Genomic DNA, 16,185 nt, shown 5'->3' with positions numbered 1-16,185 from the left:
TCACGCACTGTGGTTGGATAAATCTGTCAGTGAAACAAAGAGGGAGGACATCAAGATAAACGCACTCACTCACTCACTGTAGTAGGATAAATCGGTCATTGAAGCAAAGAGGAAGTTCATCAAAGTAAACACTCTCACTCACTGTAGTAGGATAAATCTGTCAGTGAAACAAAGAGGGAGGTCATCAAGGTAACTGCACTCACTCACTGTAGTAGGATAAATCTGTCAGTGAAACAAAGAGGGAGACCATCAAGGTAACTGCAGTCACTGTAGTAGGATAAATCGGTCAGTGAAGCAAAGATGAAGTTCATCAAAGTAAACACTCTCACTCACTGTAGTAGGATAAATCTGTCAGTGAAACAAAGAGGCAGGTCATCAAGGAAAACACTTGCTTGCTCAGTCACTGTAGCAGGATAGATCGGTCAGTGAAGCAAAGAGGGAGGCCATCAAGGTAACTGCACTCACTCACTGTAGTAGGATAAATCTGTCAGTGAAGCAAAGAGGAAGTTCATCAAAGTAAACACTCTCACTCACTGTAGTAGGATAAATCTGTCAGTGAAACAAAGAGGGAGGTCATCAAGGTAACTGCACTCACTCACTGTAGTAGGATAAATCTGTCAGTGAAGCAAAGAGGAAGTTCATCAAAGTAAACACTCACTCACTGTAGTAGGATAAATCTGTCAGTGAAACAAAGAGGGAGGTCATCAAGGTAACTGCACTCACTCACTGTAGTAGGATAAATCTGTCAGCGAAGCAAAGAGGAAGTTCATCAAAGTAAACACTCTCACTCACTGTAGTAGGATAAATCTGTCAGTGAAGCAAAGAGGCAGGTCATCAAGGAAAACAATCGCTTGCTCTCAGTCACTGTAGTAGAATAAATCGGTCAGTGAAGCAAAGAGGGAGGCCATCATGGTAAACACTCTCACTCACTGTAGTAGGATAAATCTGTCAGTTAACAAGGATACAACCCCTGCTCTTTAGCATCTGATGACAGATTTTTGCAGATGTCACACGACAGCACATCTGGGAACATTATGGCTAGTTCTAATGGAGGTTTATCTGAAGAAATTCAGACATCACTTTTTCACATTTTAGATGGTCCTTGAGGTTTTTCTGACCTCTTCAGTCTACACTATGTTGTAGCTCTGATAGCCCTAGACATACACTCACATTTGTTGTAGCAATGTTGTTGAGATCTGCTCGAATTTTTTCTAGATCTGTGTCAGCATCACACACATGCTTTGGCTTTCACCATGAAATGGTAAACAGCATCACCTCAGGATTTCTCTTCAAATACAGTGTAATTCATAGGGCAACTCCCATGCACCATGATAGAATTACTGTTTGAAATAATACTAAAACCTGTATTCTGTGAGTGATTTCATAAACAAGTACATAGTATCTGCATTTGTCTGTGATCTCTCTAGGACTGTTTTCCAAATGGCATCATGAATAGTCTCTGGTTGTTGTTTTTGTATCGCTGTGCTGCGAACAATTCCAACCCTGATCTTCATGGGTGTATGGAAAGAGCTGACTAACTTAAAGCTCTAGTGGTAACAGTGTGTGACATTTTTGCTTGTATGTCGTTGTTCCCTGACTTCATAAAATTTGCTTATGTTATCAACCATGGGTTTGATTCATCCACACTCAATCATTTTCATACGTCTTGCCATACTCAGAATAGTGCATGGTGTGACATACAACAACATTAATAAAAAAAGGCTTTTAAAAAGTCCTCAATGTAATTTCCTTTATCTTTGCCCAGTGTCTGTGCAAAAAAAATATTCTGACTGATTTTATGAAACATAATTGTTTTTATATATAGTTTACGTAATCCATAGATTAGCTCAAGGAAATCAATTGCAAGCTCCCTGACAGCTCTGTGAGTAAATATTTCATTGTTAAGATCAAATACACATACAATTTGAGATTATACCATCTGGTCTGAAAGTGTCCATTTCAATAAGCCACGTTCAGTATTGATTCTTGTGGCTGGTGTGCCAGCCTTTTGCAGCACTCCACACACGCTTGTGTTGTGAGACATCGACGACGTAACACTGCCTCCAGCCTTTCATCACTCACAATCAAGGTGGACACTTGACTAACAGGGCCACAGGCATTGCAGTGATTACTTTGTTGCCATCACTTATCCATGTAGAAACTGTTTCCATAGCAACATCATTTTGATTTTCAATAAATTCATGCATGTAATGTATATAAGGTAAAGTGATTGGTAATATCTTAAGCTGACAGACTACTTGGTTAAACTGTGAATATTTTACGTGGTTGCGAGACTGGTGAACTGTTAAGGGTAGGTTGGACTATATGTTGTCACATTTGACCTTTGTTAGTTTTACGAACTATTCACTTTGTTGAAAGACAGCTGATGTTTTTTTTGTGTGTGTGTTTTGCTCATTATAGAATCTTTTCCTTATTTGATAAAATTTACATTACTGCTAGCTGACAGATGTAGCACTGCTACTGAGGAGTTAAAACCTTGGCTAGATTTAGCTCATTCACGGTATAGTCATAATATCAGATACTCCACAAACTAGTTCTTTGAATTCCGTTTTTCTGTGAACTTTCTATTTTCAACCTAAAAACAATCTCCTCCATTAATCATTTAAGTCAGATCTGTAAAGCCTTTTTATTTCCAATTCTGAACATGGTGATGTTATAATTTGTTTCCCCGTAAGCTGTCACAGCAGTAATTATCACTTAATACTCACACCATGCTCATCGTTCTCCAACTCCCCATCATACTTCTGCAGCACTTCCACCTTGTGTCCAGGCAATCAGTCAAAGGCAGTGGACTTCTCCACATGCAAATCAGTGAGTTTAAATCTGACTGTACATGGTGATTAAAGTGTTGTTCAAGTACATGGCAGAGAGATGTGTCCTGCGAGAAGACATTGATATGGAGCAGGGTTGTCTGGTCACAATGACTGGAACATGCTCCACTGATGTTACACTTCATCAAGTCGGGTCTTAAGTGGACACTGTGATACAAGAGGTCATATACACAATGGAGTTGAATTAAATGGCACCGTTGATGTTGGTAGAGTTTGTGTTGATGGCATTGTGTCACCAGCGTAGCTTTACACAGGAATTACACAGGTAGGATGAATGTATCTGTTTAAGACTTTGTTGATGTCAATGAATGTGTAGTTTCGTTCATGATATTGATTTTGTGTTCAAGAAGATTCTGGATTTGGGTGACTTCAGTGTGTTGTTATTGATTTATTTTTTTATAGTGATTTAGTGTTTTATGCACAAAGAACTAGTTTAGCATTTGTTTGTTTATTTGATCTCAGCATAGAAAGTTGGTAGTATTTGTAACTGCCTCTGTGGTGTAGTAGTTAGAGTGTCCACCCAGAGAGCAGCTGGTCACAGGTTCAATCTACGTCAATGTCGCACCGAAAGACGTTAAATATGGTACTTGTTGGTCCTTGTCTGGCATTCATCAGTAATTGGTACAACATGGATTGGTTGACTCAAAGTCAGTATATGTCTGAGCTGGGTATTCATGCTTAACTACGTCATGGTATGTCAGTGAGCCAGCACTATAAAAACAGCTTAAGTCTGTGTGACATTAAACCCAGTTTGAGTCCACTTCACCTCACTGGAAGTATTTGTAGCTTGATGTTATATGTAGCAATGCTGGAGTTGTTGGTATAATATATGCCAGTGGAATTCAAATACCACTAAGCAATGTAGACCTTAAAACTTGAAAGGGTTATATTTTACTTACATCAGTATTGTCAGTTTGTGGAGTCTGGCAACTTGTCCTGCTGTGCCATCTATGTTCTACATATGTCCACTCATAGCTGTGAGTATATTTTAATATGCATCAAGTATTGTCCAATTGTTTGAAGGTCATGTGTCTCCAGCCCTTGAAGACTTTGAGCATCATCTCAAAATTTTTCTGTACAAAAAGTATTATATCAATGGACTTCAAAATGCCTTAATGATTATTATCTCCATGAGCATACGTGGTGTAGATTTTGGTAGATATAAATGGACACATTATCATCATTATTATTGTTTACATCATGTGAGTGATAGATAGAACTTTCCTGCAACAACACTCACACGCAGAACCTGACTCCCTCACTTACTCTGCAATGATATGTGACTGGTCACAAATCAAACGTTCATGGAATCTGGATTTGGTTATTGACAACTCTTGCTATTGTTGAGGATGAGTCAGTGGTGCTGTGCATGGAGGAAGCTGAATCATAGGTGTCGAGTGCTGTGTGGTCCAGTGGAGGCATGTCACACAGAGCTTGTCGTTACGGGGATTGTTTGTGCTGGTGTGTGACCCTTAGTCACAGTGTTGTAATGATGTAATGGAGCATTGTGTGGCAAGGAAAGAGATTTGCTGGAGACTGGTGAAGGCAGGTAAACTCGCTCAACAGACTTATGTTTCTTCTGTTAAACGTTTATTGTTGTATTCAGCATTATTGATGGTATGTGATGATGGCCCGTGAACATACAAACCGGGGTTGGACAAACTAGTGATTGATATCATGAGCACCAATCAACACTGATACTGTGACCTTCTTATCTACCAAGTCACTAATGAGACCACAAGATTCATTACCTTATTTTTCAAAGACAAGTGTAGGTTCATAGTAACTGATACGTATATACATAACAGCATGTCTCATAATATAGTCTTCTGTATTCATCCTCTTCAAGCTAGGGCTCCAAATAAATGTTGAATTTTAATAAATGACATCTGACAAAAACTCTTGGGTGTTGCCACTTCATGATTTGCATTGTCCCTGTAACATTTATGAGATAAAAACAGTACAACATACACCCTTGACAGACTGGGTCCACTAACTAGCTTGTGTTGACTATATAAGTCAAGGGATATATTTTATGGGGAAATAGAGGGGACATGTTATGTTATAAGCCATTATATCAGGAGGAGCTCATAACAAACTGTTTACTAATGCTCCTGAAGCTTTGGAAGAAAAGTGTAGTCTGATTGGATGGCTAATTTTAGCAATGTGACCTTCAACCCTGACTCAGAACTAAGATGGTGGTCCAGGGCATTTGGTCAAAATAGATGGAAGCAAACCAGTCCAGATTAACAAGGAGAAAAAATCATTATGAAATACTTTTATACTAGTATTATTGTGAAGTATGTACCAGTATGTTGATTAGATCTGTTTCCAAAGAGGGTGTTAATATTTGCTAACCAGAAATCCCTTAAATTAGAACCTGCAATGAAAAGGTGATTCATAATATTGAGAACCATAACAGCATTCCATGCAGATGTGTAAAGTTCTAATGACTGTAGAGAATCTTCTGAAATATAAAGAAATAAACAAATCAGCTTTATGTTAGACCATAATTGTTTTGCAAAAAGCCTCTCAGTTTTCCTCTTAATGGCAGCTGAAATGAACCAACTCACCTGTGTGTTACCTGGCAGACAGTCCAGGTGTTAACGAGACAGGTGGGTTATGGTAGATACATGATGGGCCCTGCCACAACATCAAGCATGATACAGTAGATATGTCAAAGGGAAGTCTATGTTTAGATTGGAAGAGGTTGGAGGGAGAAGATATATTTATGTGATGTGTTTGCGTCACTTCTATATTTTAACTCCCTGCTGTTGGTGATGGGATTCCATCAAGAAATAAAATGGGATTAAGTGTTGAGCAGCAGAATGTTCATGTAGAGAAGAGAAAAACGTTCACAGGATGTTAAACGAATTGTGAAATAACAAGCTGGAAAGAAATGTTATCATTTCTGAATGCAGTAATTTGAGATGTGCAAATCCGATGTCTGAAGTGTTTTTTTGTTCACATTGTAGATACAGCAAGTTTTTAATGCTTGTGAAAAGAAGGTTTGGTGAGTTCACAGAAAACAAAACAATACCACCCAAGTTATCTGGATGGTTCGGTTATCTAAAAGCTACAGATACATGACTACCAATTTTATGTTTGGATTAGGCTAGGTTCCATTCAATGATCATTTCAGAAACTTTCATATACGTTTTTTTCTCGACTTCTCTCTTCAGATGTAGAATACTGTTTGGTGCTGTTGTGGTGGCCAAGTTTCTAGACTTTGATTAAAGTTGTCTTGGGTTGTATTTGGACTTGCCCCAATCACCATATGTCATATTTGGGATTTCACTTCCTCAGTAAAGTACAAATTCTAGTACTTGTTTGGTTGAGTCCCATCCGGGATTTGAACCCGCACACTCAGAGTCACGCACCTAATCGCCAGCACACAAAGTCATCCGCCTAACAGCCGCCTTTGTGTGCTGGCGATTAGGTGTAGGGTTCAAATGCTGGTTCATCCCTGTTTCTTAAACTGTGACACCCTGATATGTGGGAAATCCCTTGAGAATGGCTTAATGGCCAACTGACAAATCTGGAGGCATGGGATATTCTGTGTTAAAGTCACATCATGTTTTTGTGTTTTCTTAATCTGCACTCAAATGTCTTTAAACGTCCAGTTTTCTTATCCAGGAAGCTATTGTCATACAATTTTCTGTCTTAAAGTTGTACTGGTTTGTTAAAATGTTTCTGAAACGAGTAACTGGAGATCATAGCATTGTGTGGGAAGAGGAAGGCTCTGTGTTCTGGCTTGAGGTTGCAAGTGAAGTGTCGTTGACTGAACTGAAGATACTGACGACATAGAAAAGCATGGTGTTGTGTCATGATTTCTTCGGCCGTTTAGAAATGGTGGTGAATGGACAGCTTCCGTTAATACAGATATTTGCAAATTTTTCTTTACTCCTCCAACCCACAGCGATCTCCTAAAATAGACTAACATGCTATTCATATTCAATATTATAAATAGTATGTTGCCTCACACATATATGTCATTTTCTCATTGGCTAAGCCAATCAATGTACCCTGCTTACAAACAAGTAACATTTTCTATGTTACTAGCTGGAAATGCTAAGCTGTGGGAATTTGTGTGATACTTTGTGTTTGTAGTGTTTGAGATGTTACCTAATGTACTCCTTATTATAATCCAATACCCTTACTTCAAGCAGTTCAAAATTAATGTTGAGGTGTCTGGTAAGATAAATATATAGTTCACTGGTCCCTAGGGACCCTGAGGTCTTTGTACCCTCGATGTTTGTTGATGTTCCTAAGCCAGAACATTGAGGGTACATCAACCCATGTCCCACTCGTGACCAGTGAACAACTTATATTATCTTACCTCACACATTAATGTTACTTTCTGATTGGGTAAGCGCTATTCTATTATTTTCAATGTTCCCCACTTACAGGTACATGATGGTACGTGTTTTTGTCTTGAATACCATTGAATCACGCACCAAGCATGGAAATTACCGATGTTTAGCGATTGAAAATTGATGGAAGGGAGATAACTCTAAGTCTGTTTACCTTGTGTCGTCTGCAAAATGGCAATTCTCCTCGCATTCAACAGAAGTGCTTCAAACAACTCAAACTCAGGTGTTTGGTAAGATAAATAAGTTGTTCACTGTTCCCTCGGGGTCCATGGGCTCATGCACCCTCGAGGTTTGTTTATGTACATGAGCACATGGACCCCTCATGACCAGTGAACAACTTATTTATCTTATACATGCCCTTCTGTAAACTGTGAGAAATTTTGATGAATTCCACACCCTCCCAGTTCATACACACACACATGCTCCACTGCTCATGTTGTAGCTGACCAGCCCAACTAACCCCCAATGACCACTCCCTTATATGTCTTTGTCTGCAAAATCTTTAATGTCTGACCAACATCAGTCTGAGATTTCATCCTACATACAGCTTACACTCAGGTTATGTAACTGACATAGTGCAGCATTAAGTCACTCATTCATCCTAGAACACCACCATATAATTGTGCTAAGTTCAGTGTGCCAGCCTTACCTGGCAAGGTCTATTGATCACCTAGTTATAATGATGCTTGGGAAAACATTAGCTTTCCATCAACAGCGTAAATTGATTGACGATTGATCACTTGTCCATACAAAATTACCTAAGATATTCATCATAATCAGGATTGTGTTCATCTTGTTTACAATATGGTGGAAGCAGAAAATTACTGCACCTGGCAAAACCAATTATCTGAAGTATTGATTAAATGTCATATCAACTGTATTGTGTTGAAATCAGAGACGTGTGTTAAATTCCAGACTAAGTGCCCTTTGAAAATATCTTTTTTTTGTTCTTTGAATTGGGATGTAGCTTTTCAGTGTTATTATGTTGATTTCAAATGATTATTTTAGTATTCCATTCAGTGCAGAAATGTTATTCTTTAAAGCGTTGGTCCTGTTACAGGGGAAGTGTGTGCCACCAAAACAAAACTACAATTTGCAGTAACTATGATAAAACAACTTGTAATGTTAATATTTTCCCAATGTTGACTGACATTTGTTGCAGATTATGGGCTAAATACTGATATCTGACCATATTAAAAGCGTTACTGATGTCAGTCAAAAGAAAGAAAATATCTGAAATCTAAATCTAGTTTTGACAGGTCAACAAAGACAGCAGAAGATAAATCATTACATGAAGAAATGTGATAGATTACACTCCCTTGTCTTATTGGTTGTATCAGTATATATACTTACGTAAAAATGAAATACTTGATGTTCTGAAACCCTAAGCAGACTGCAGGACCACTGATTATTATGTAACACTGGTCTTCTTGTGTTTTAGAAGATTAATTTGTTGAATCTGGTAGATGTATTATAGAAATTGTGTATTTTGTACATCATGACGTGTCCGTGTGTTGATGACATCTGTATACATGGATGACTGATGCCAGTCTCACTGTAATTAGAAATTGGTTCCACATGAAACATACTCATAATGTTCATCACACAGAGTGCCCACTTCCTGTAAGAGCCATTGACCATCAAGCCACAGACATTTTCCTGACACAAAGTAGTGCATCGAATGTGCATTAGATTAAGAATCAACGCCAGTGACATAAACTTTAGGTCCCCTTGGATGCAGAATTATTCGACAGAATGACATTGTCAGATGTTTCTCTGATAAAAATACAATCAGTGTTCTGACATTTTGATTCTGCAAAGAAATCAGTCTCTTCAACAAGTATAGTTTATCACTAAAGCATTTTTTTGCTTGAACACTGCTCAGTGTACTCAAGGGGACCCTCATGTTAACTCCTGCGACCCCTAAAAAGGTACAACCACAAGTCGATTCACAATATTCTATATATATCTTTATTCGACAAAAGTACCACTACTTTAGATGAGTATAGATGACAGTAAATCCCTGCCCAGGGCTTTTCAAAGAGGATGGGCTTTGAGGAAAGTATGATATTATTCTTAGCTTATGATATGGAAGGTAATTACACAGAATTCCTCATATACATTACTGGATGTGTAGGCAGTGTCGTACATGGGATGTTGTGTCATTTAGGGCTTACAGCTGGAGATGAATGATCAGCGAAGCCAGGTAGACGAGGTACGAGACTCAGCCATCAGTCTGATGACCAAGAGTGACCGCTACAACAAGATGGTGGAACCAGAACTCACTCACCTCAATCAGCGATGGGAGGAGGTCTCTAACAAACTCAAGGTCAGTTGTGCATGGGGCTAGCTGCTTGAAGACTAGTATATGTGGTACCTTGGTTAAATGTGGGCTGGTTCAGTTTGTAGAAGATCAGTATGTTTGGTTGATGGGAAACTATTATATGTGATACCCTGGTTTGATGTGGCTGATTCAGTTTGTGAGAGATCAGCATGTTTAGTTGGTGGGAAACAATTATATGTGATACCCTGGTTTGATGTGGGCTGATTCAGTTTGTGGTAGATCAATATGTTTAGTTGGTGGGAAACTAGTATATGTGGTACCATGGTAAGATGTGGGATGGTTCTGTATGTGGTAGATCAATATGTTTAGTTGGTGGGAAACTAGTATGTGTGGTACCCTGGTTAAATGTGGGCTGGTTCAGTTTGTGGGAGATCAGTATGTTTAGTTGGTGGGAAACTAGTATGTGTGGTAACCTGGTTAGATGTGGGCTGGTTCAGTTTGTGGGAGATCAGTATGTTTAGTTGGTGGGAAACTAGTATGTGTGGTAACCTGGTTAGATGTGGGCTGGTTCAGTATGTGGGAGATCAGTATGTATGTTTAGTTGTTGGGAAACTAGTTTATGTGGTACCCTGGTTAGATATGGGCTGGTTCAGTACGTGGTACCTTGGTTAGCTGAACACAGCCTTATTGTTACATCGTAGGTACAAATTCTACAAGAAAAGAGTTACAAGATCTTATGCTTACGAGAGCTTTGTGAAACGGGTCCTGTGTGTTTAGTTGGTGGGAGACTAGTATATGTGGTTTTCAGGTAAAGTGCATTACTTGTTTATTTAGATGTGTATAAAATGTTCAGTCATGTCCACTGGTTGAAACCCAGATCTCTGCTGTTGTCCAGGAAAAACAATCTACAAGCCACGTCGAGATCATCGAGATGACCAAGACCTCTCCGGTGATGTCCTCCAGAGGTCACAGCCTTGAAAGACAAAACTCCAAGGTGGAAGGCGAGGAGCCCTTCAATGCACAGTGTGATCGTGTGGTAGCAACACTGGCAGTGTATGAAAGCAACATCTCCACCCATGGAGACCTTCAGCAGAATGACATCTCTGATAACTTGGAGGCAAACGTTCAGGTAAGATGTTGGAGAAGTTGTGCTTGAGAGGTAGTAGTGGAACTTTACTAATGTGGGTCTATTCCACCAGCCAATCACCATCCAAATCAGTGCCAACAGATGGGCGTTATGATCTTCCTTGAACTTATGAGTACTGAAATCTGTTCTACTGTATTAGAGTTTTGTCCATCTCTGAGTAAGAAGTGTCGAAACTGGGGCTGAATGGTTGGACAAACAATCATCTCTGATGATCAAAGATGATATTTTGAATAGGCATCTGGATCCTACATGCAACCTGAGTCCTGTAACTGATATAAGTGATGTAACTGATGTGAAATTCTTCATAGATATTGGACAGTTTGGCAGAAGCTCATGAGAGCCCTGATTCTTGATGCAAAACAGTCCCTGCAACAAAGACCTGATCTGTTATGTTAAAAGAGACATTCAATAAACAGAACCTTGTTCCACTCAGTAATATGGGTGTGGCTTTAAAACAGAATTCAAACATTGTCGAAAACATTTGATCCTTCATTGGTAACAGTCACAAAGTATTCTCAGTACAAACATTAGCTTATTCTGGTACAACTGATGCAGTGTCTTTGAGAACTTGGACAGTTCCAGCTCTTCCAAAGAATCAGTCTGTTATGACATACCCAAGTACTCCATTTTAGTTGTAAGAACCTGCTGAATGGCAGCTGAATATGCTTTAACTTGGTAACACCAATTAAGATGATCTCATAGTTCAGATACATCTGAGACCTCTGGGACTGGTTTGTCTCAAGTTCCCATGTGACTGTTGTAATATACCTGTAGCTCTCGATGTGACCAAAAGGCAGCAGAGAATGGCTGAACATTGAGAAAGACTCAGTGATGGAGTAAGTTAGTGATTTTCTTAGTAGATTTGGGGTTTATTCTGTTTTTAGCAATTTTTCTGCCACATCACAGCAGCGAACACGAGAAATGAGCTTCACCGATTGTACTCATTGTATGCCTCGGGGGAATCAAACCTAGGTCATAGAAATGACAAGTGAAGGCTTTAACCACTAGACTACCCCACTGCCCTTTCAGTTAAGTAAGACTGTATACTTCTGCCCTCTGTGTCCTGGGTGGTGATTCAGCCCTGGTGTTCTGACAATGATAAGCATCAGTGCTTATGATGCATGTAATGATTCAAACATTTCATTGATATCTTTTTCAGCTTATCGATGAGGAGCTTCACAGCCTTGTTAGACCCGTGGAGGAGGTGATCAGTCAAGGGGAACAACTCTTGCAAGCAGCGGAGGTATGCCGTGACCAGGGCACACACAGTCGAGTTCACAAGAGACTGCAGGAATTGAAGGTAAATGTGATAAGATGCTCCATGAGAAAACATCCAAACTTTTAAAGTATGATAGTTGTTATGGGACATTATGATTTTGACCAAATTTATAATGTTATCATAAAATGCACCTTCAATTTCGACCTGTGAGGGTCCCGGGGTAGAACAGCCCTTCAGCAGCCCATACTTGCCATAAAAGGCAACCATGCTTGTCGTAAGAGGCGACTAATGGGATCGGGTGGTCAGACTCACTGACTTGGTTGACACATGTCATCGGTTCCCAATATCGCAGATCGATGCTCATGTTTTTGGTCACTGGATTGCCTGGTCCAGACTCGATTATTTAAAGACCACCGCCATATAGCTGGAATAATGCTGAGTGTGGCATAAAACTAAAATCACTCACTCACCTTCAACTGCAGTCTGTCTGTCAGCAGGCTTTAAGAGATATCTCTTTGGTTTAGGCTTCGAAGCAGATTAAGGAGACAAAGGTTTTCAAGATTATTGTATTTTAAGGAGAATGGCTTCTCATGTGTTCCTGGCTGAATTTATTTGAATTTGTACAGTGTTCTTGCTTTTTACTAAATAATGTTGAAAAATCCAAATGTGCCTCAAAACATTAAACTAATTTCCAACCATGTTTATCTCAAGCCCACTCCATCAAAACCTAGTAATGATTATTCTGTCATGTATTGTTATTTTCTAAGAGAAAAATGTGTAAGAAAATAATCATAATTTTTTTTCTGTTAAAGTGTAAGTGGAACACAGTTCGTGAGGACAGCGAGACGAAGAAACGCCGTCTTGTTGTGATTGCTCCCGTTTGGTATCAGTTCTCTCGGCAGAAGAAGGATCTGGATCTCTGGCTGGACAATGCAGAACGACGACTTTCCATGTCCAAGAGGGATGTAGACCTGAAGGTAAGGACTTTGTACATCATCATTTTATGTGCCTCATCAGTCTATATCCAGGATAACGATGTCAATGTGAGGGATCTTGTTCCACCTCTGTAGCCGTGTTCAGAAGGATGCCAACTCAACTTCCAGGAGTCATGGCATGGATGTCCAAACAGTCTAAAGCACCATAATTTAGTTCACAGAGTGGCATCCCTTACATGTACCAGGATTCACTTATGAGTACAAGTCTAAGATTTGCTTCAGATGTCAATGTTTGTGGGTGAAGAAGACCTATGAGAACTGTACTTGCCTCTATCTTTAACCTGACTTTTATCGCACTGAAAGAGACGGCCCTACCTTCCGTGGTTGTCCCACTGGGGCTGATGTTACTGTGTCCTAGGGCACACTGGGCCGCAGATGATGAGCACAGGGCTGCTTGGAAATGTTTTGTTTTTTTTAAATACATATGTAAAGAAAATAGAAGGCGATTATATATGGATTTGATCTTTGAGAAAAGAGGAGAGATATTCCCTGTGATGTTTCTAAAATGTGGTCTGTCTGATGGATAAAATGCCCCTGGTAACTCAGCTAACTGAAGGCATGTCAAGTCACTATGCTTAAAGCATTATGCTGACATCAAGCTTAGGTTGGTGCAGTTAATTCTGTGCCAGGAATTCACTGCCATTCAGTCTCTCAACAATACAAATCACTCTACCCGTTTAAGCTGAAATCATCATGATTTCTCTCTAATGGAATTGAGTTAGGAAGGCAGATGAGAACCTTGCGCTCAGTAATTCAGATCCCAGATGCACCCCGATAATGAATATTATTTTGTCAGCGCCACCCCATACTGGCGGGAATATTTCAGTATTGCTTTAAGCTGCCTTTAGCCTTCTGTGTTTTGTGTGACAAGTGAATAGTTTAACCACAAGACTACCTTCCTGCTTCCATGCTCAGGGTATTCACTGGTAATGGTCTGAAGTCTACATCTGCATTTGGGAGATTTTCCCCCATATAATAATATATGTAAGACTAATATGCTGAGAGTGAAATTCTGTGAAATGTTGAACCTAAAGTGTCTTCACAATGTGATTTAGAGGTTATCCAGTGTGTATGCTACATTGTGCATGGACGTGGCTGTCACGTCAGCCATTTTAGACGATGTCAGCAAGGACATACTCATAGTGTTGTCATAGCCTCTAGAAACATGGACTTTGTGCACTTGCGCTGAAAATGTGTAAATTGTTTCCATCGCAACAATGTAATGGAGACATTACACGAAAGGTTGGCAAACAGAACCATTTCATGCTTTTTGTCACTCCCCATGTTTTGAACTCAATAAAAACTCCCAGCAGTGCTGTACTTCAAAGAGGCATGTAGAAAATGAAGCGTTTCATGCCGAAAAGACATTTAGCCTTCGGATGTGTCAGTTTCACTGACTCCTGGCCTGAAAGGATGCAGGTAGTCCCCAGCTTCCTCCATGGCATCTATAACGAGATTTCAATCAGCACTTTGTTTAGGATAAAAACGTTTCCCCCGTTGATGACAACATCGTTCCTAAGTGGATTGCTTTATTTTGTTTAGGATTTGAGTACATGAAATAGAAAATGATCCCAGTTTAAGCGTCAGAGGGGCAGGTGTGATGCTGAGTGTGTAGATCGTAAATGAGGTTGTGATGATTATAGCTTTCTGCCCTGGTACGAATCTGTGGTAGTGAGATTGGCTTACACAGTGGGAGCTATATACAGTCTGCTGAGGTAGAAATAGCAGATTTGTATGTGTCTATGTACTATGGGAATGTCTTGACACTCTTGTCAACAGAAGGAGAATCGTGGCATGTTACCACAACCCTCCCACAATGGAACTCTGTTATGTATTCAGATGTTATCCACCATTATTGAGTTTCCTTATTTTTATTTTTTCTTCTCCTGGTGATTAGTTTTTGGAATACAATAGCAGAAACATTTCAAGATGTACCCTTATTGGTTCAAAGAGGAAAATGTAATTTGTGAAGTAATTGAATTACTAACTTTCTTACACTGTAAATAATTGAGCTGAAAATGTTCATGTAAACTGTTTCCAGGTTGAAGTATGGATGAAATAAAGGCCAGAGTCTCTTCGTTACATGCATATCATTTATCAAGTACTTTTTCCATTTCAACCATATTTCTTAGACATTTATGCATTCTTAAGTAGCTGTCCAATTGAGCAATGGTCTGATATACACAAAGACAGTTCAGTGTCTGAAATAACTGAGAATACAGTATCAGACATTGAACAACGATATTTCCAAATGTTTTATCATGACATGGTTAGCTGAGATGTTCAGTGTTTTCTACTTCATGAAGCAGAGTTGTCTACCTTTGATGTCAGATCACAGGTTTGATTCCCATATTCATCCTAATCACGATCCACGCTTTGTCAGCATGGTACAGCATGTCATGCAATTTAGGTAAGAGTCTGTGCTCTGAATCACTGATCAGGACTGAAAATATGCTGTATAACGAAGTGTTACAAAACTCAATTACTCCCTGGAAATGGCTGTATAACCTGATAATCATTTTGATTCAATTTTATTTTTATCAATCAGTCTAGCAGATTACATCTTATTCTCCCTAACATTCATGTCAAAAGAAATAAGTAGCTTATATTTTTATCATATTTTCATCATAAAACATGTTGTTGTTTTTTTTAATTCTACTACTGTTTTCCCCTGGTTCATCAACTTGGTAGTCCCTAACACTTGGGTTTCCTGGCAGTGTTACAGCATGGTGTTATTTACTGGTGGTAGAAATACGTGGGACAACTGCAATGATTTCCATGGTCAATTTGTTCTGTCTCTCCAGTTATATTCCACTGCACCTGCGAGTGAGGAAAGTTATCAGCATGCCCCATTAGTCAATCACTGAGATGGGAATACCAAGCCTGACATCTAAGAAGATCAGACTTAGTGCTGGAGAACTCTCTCGTAGTCTTTGTGAGGGGCAGTGTGAAGCTTTGTAGTCACACTTAGCATCAAGGATGTGCCTGTCATAGCTAGTATGTTTTGTCTACAGCTGTCTCTCCATGCATTGGAGAACTCTCTCGCAGTCTGTGTGTTTGTGTCTCTGTAAGGAGCTTTGTTTAGCTCAGCATGTGGAGCACAATGTCTGTGTCACTTCATGTCAGTGGACAACTTTCTCAAAATCATTGTGTGTTTGTATTGGTGTGTAGACAACTGGTTAAGGTGTCAGTTCAACCTCCCTGAAACAAGGGAATACAATGGGATAGTGAAGGCAAGTCCATTTCAAGTCTTCACTCAATTGGATGTTCTGAGGCTTTGCTTAAGACACCCTCAGCGCTATGATGATAGACCTA

The 16,185-nt window shown here is 39.5% G+C and overlaps 1 protein-coding gene across 8 annotated transcripts in view; it reads left to right on the top strand.

The window, feature by feature from the left end:
- The window catches only part of LOC137286653 (dystrophin-like), a 386,558-nt gene that overhangs the window by 156,145 nt on the left and 214,228 nt on the right, over window positions 1-16,185 (top strand). For all 8 annotated transcript variants that reach the window (XM_067818622.1, XM_067818621.1, XM_067818620.1 and 5 more), the window contains 4 exons: window positions 9,396-9,554; window positions 10,405-10,638; window positions 11,816-11,956; window positions 12,688-12,852. In XM_067818622.1, the coding sequence (XP_067674723.1) occupies window positions 9,396-9,554; window positions 10,405-10,638; window positions 11,816-11,956; window positions 12,688-12,852 (699 nt within the window). The remainder of the gene's footprint in view (window positions 1-9,395; window positions 9,555-10,404; window positions 10,639-11,815; window positions 11,957-12,687; window positions 12,853-16,185) is intronic.

This window comes from Haliotis asinina, chromosome 6 (genome assembly GCF_037392515.1).
Source record: "Haliotis asinina isolate JCU_RB_2024 chromosome 6, JCU_Hal_asi_v2, whole genome shotgun sequence".
Taxonomy (NCBI): domain Eukaryota; kingdom Metazoa; phylum Mollusca; class Gastropoda; order Lepetellida; family Haliotidae; genus Haliotis; species Haliotis asinina.
The sequence above is the reverse complement of the archived record's forward strand: the minus strand, read 5'-3'. Positions and strand labels throughout refer to the sequence as shown.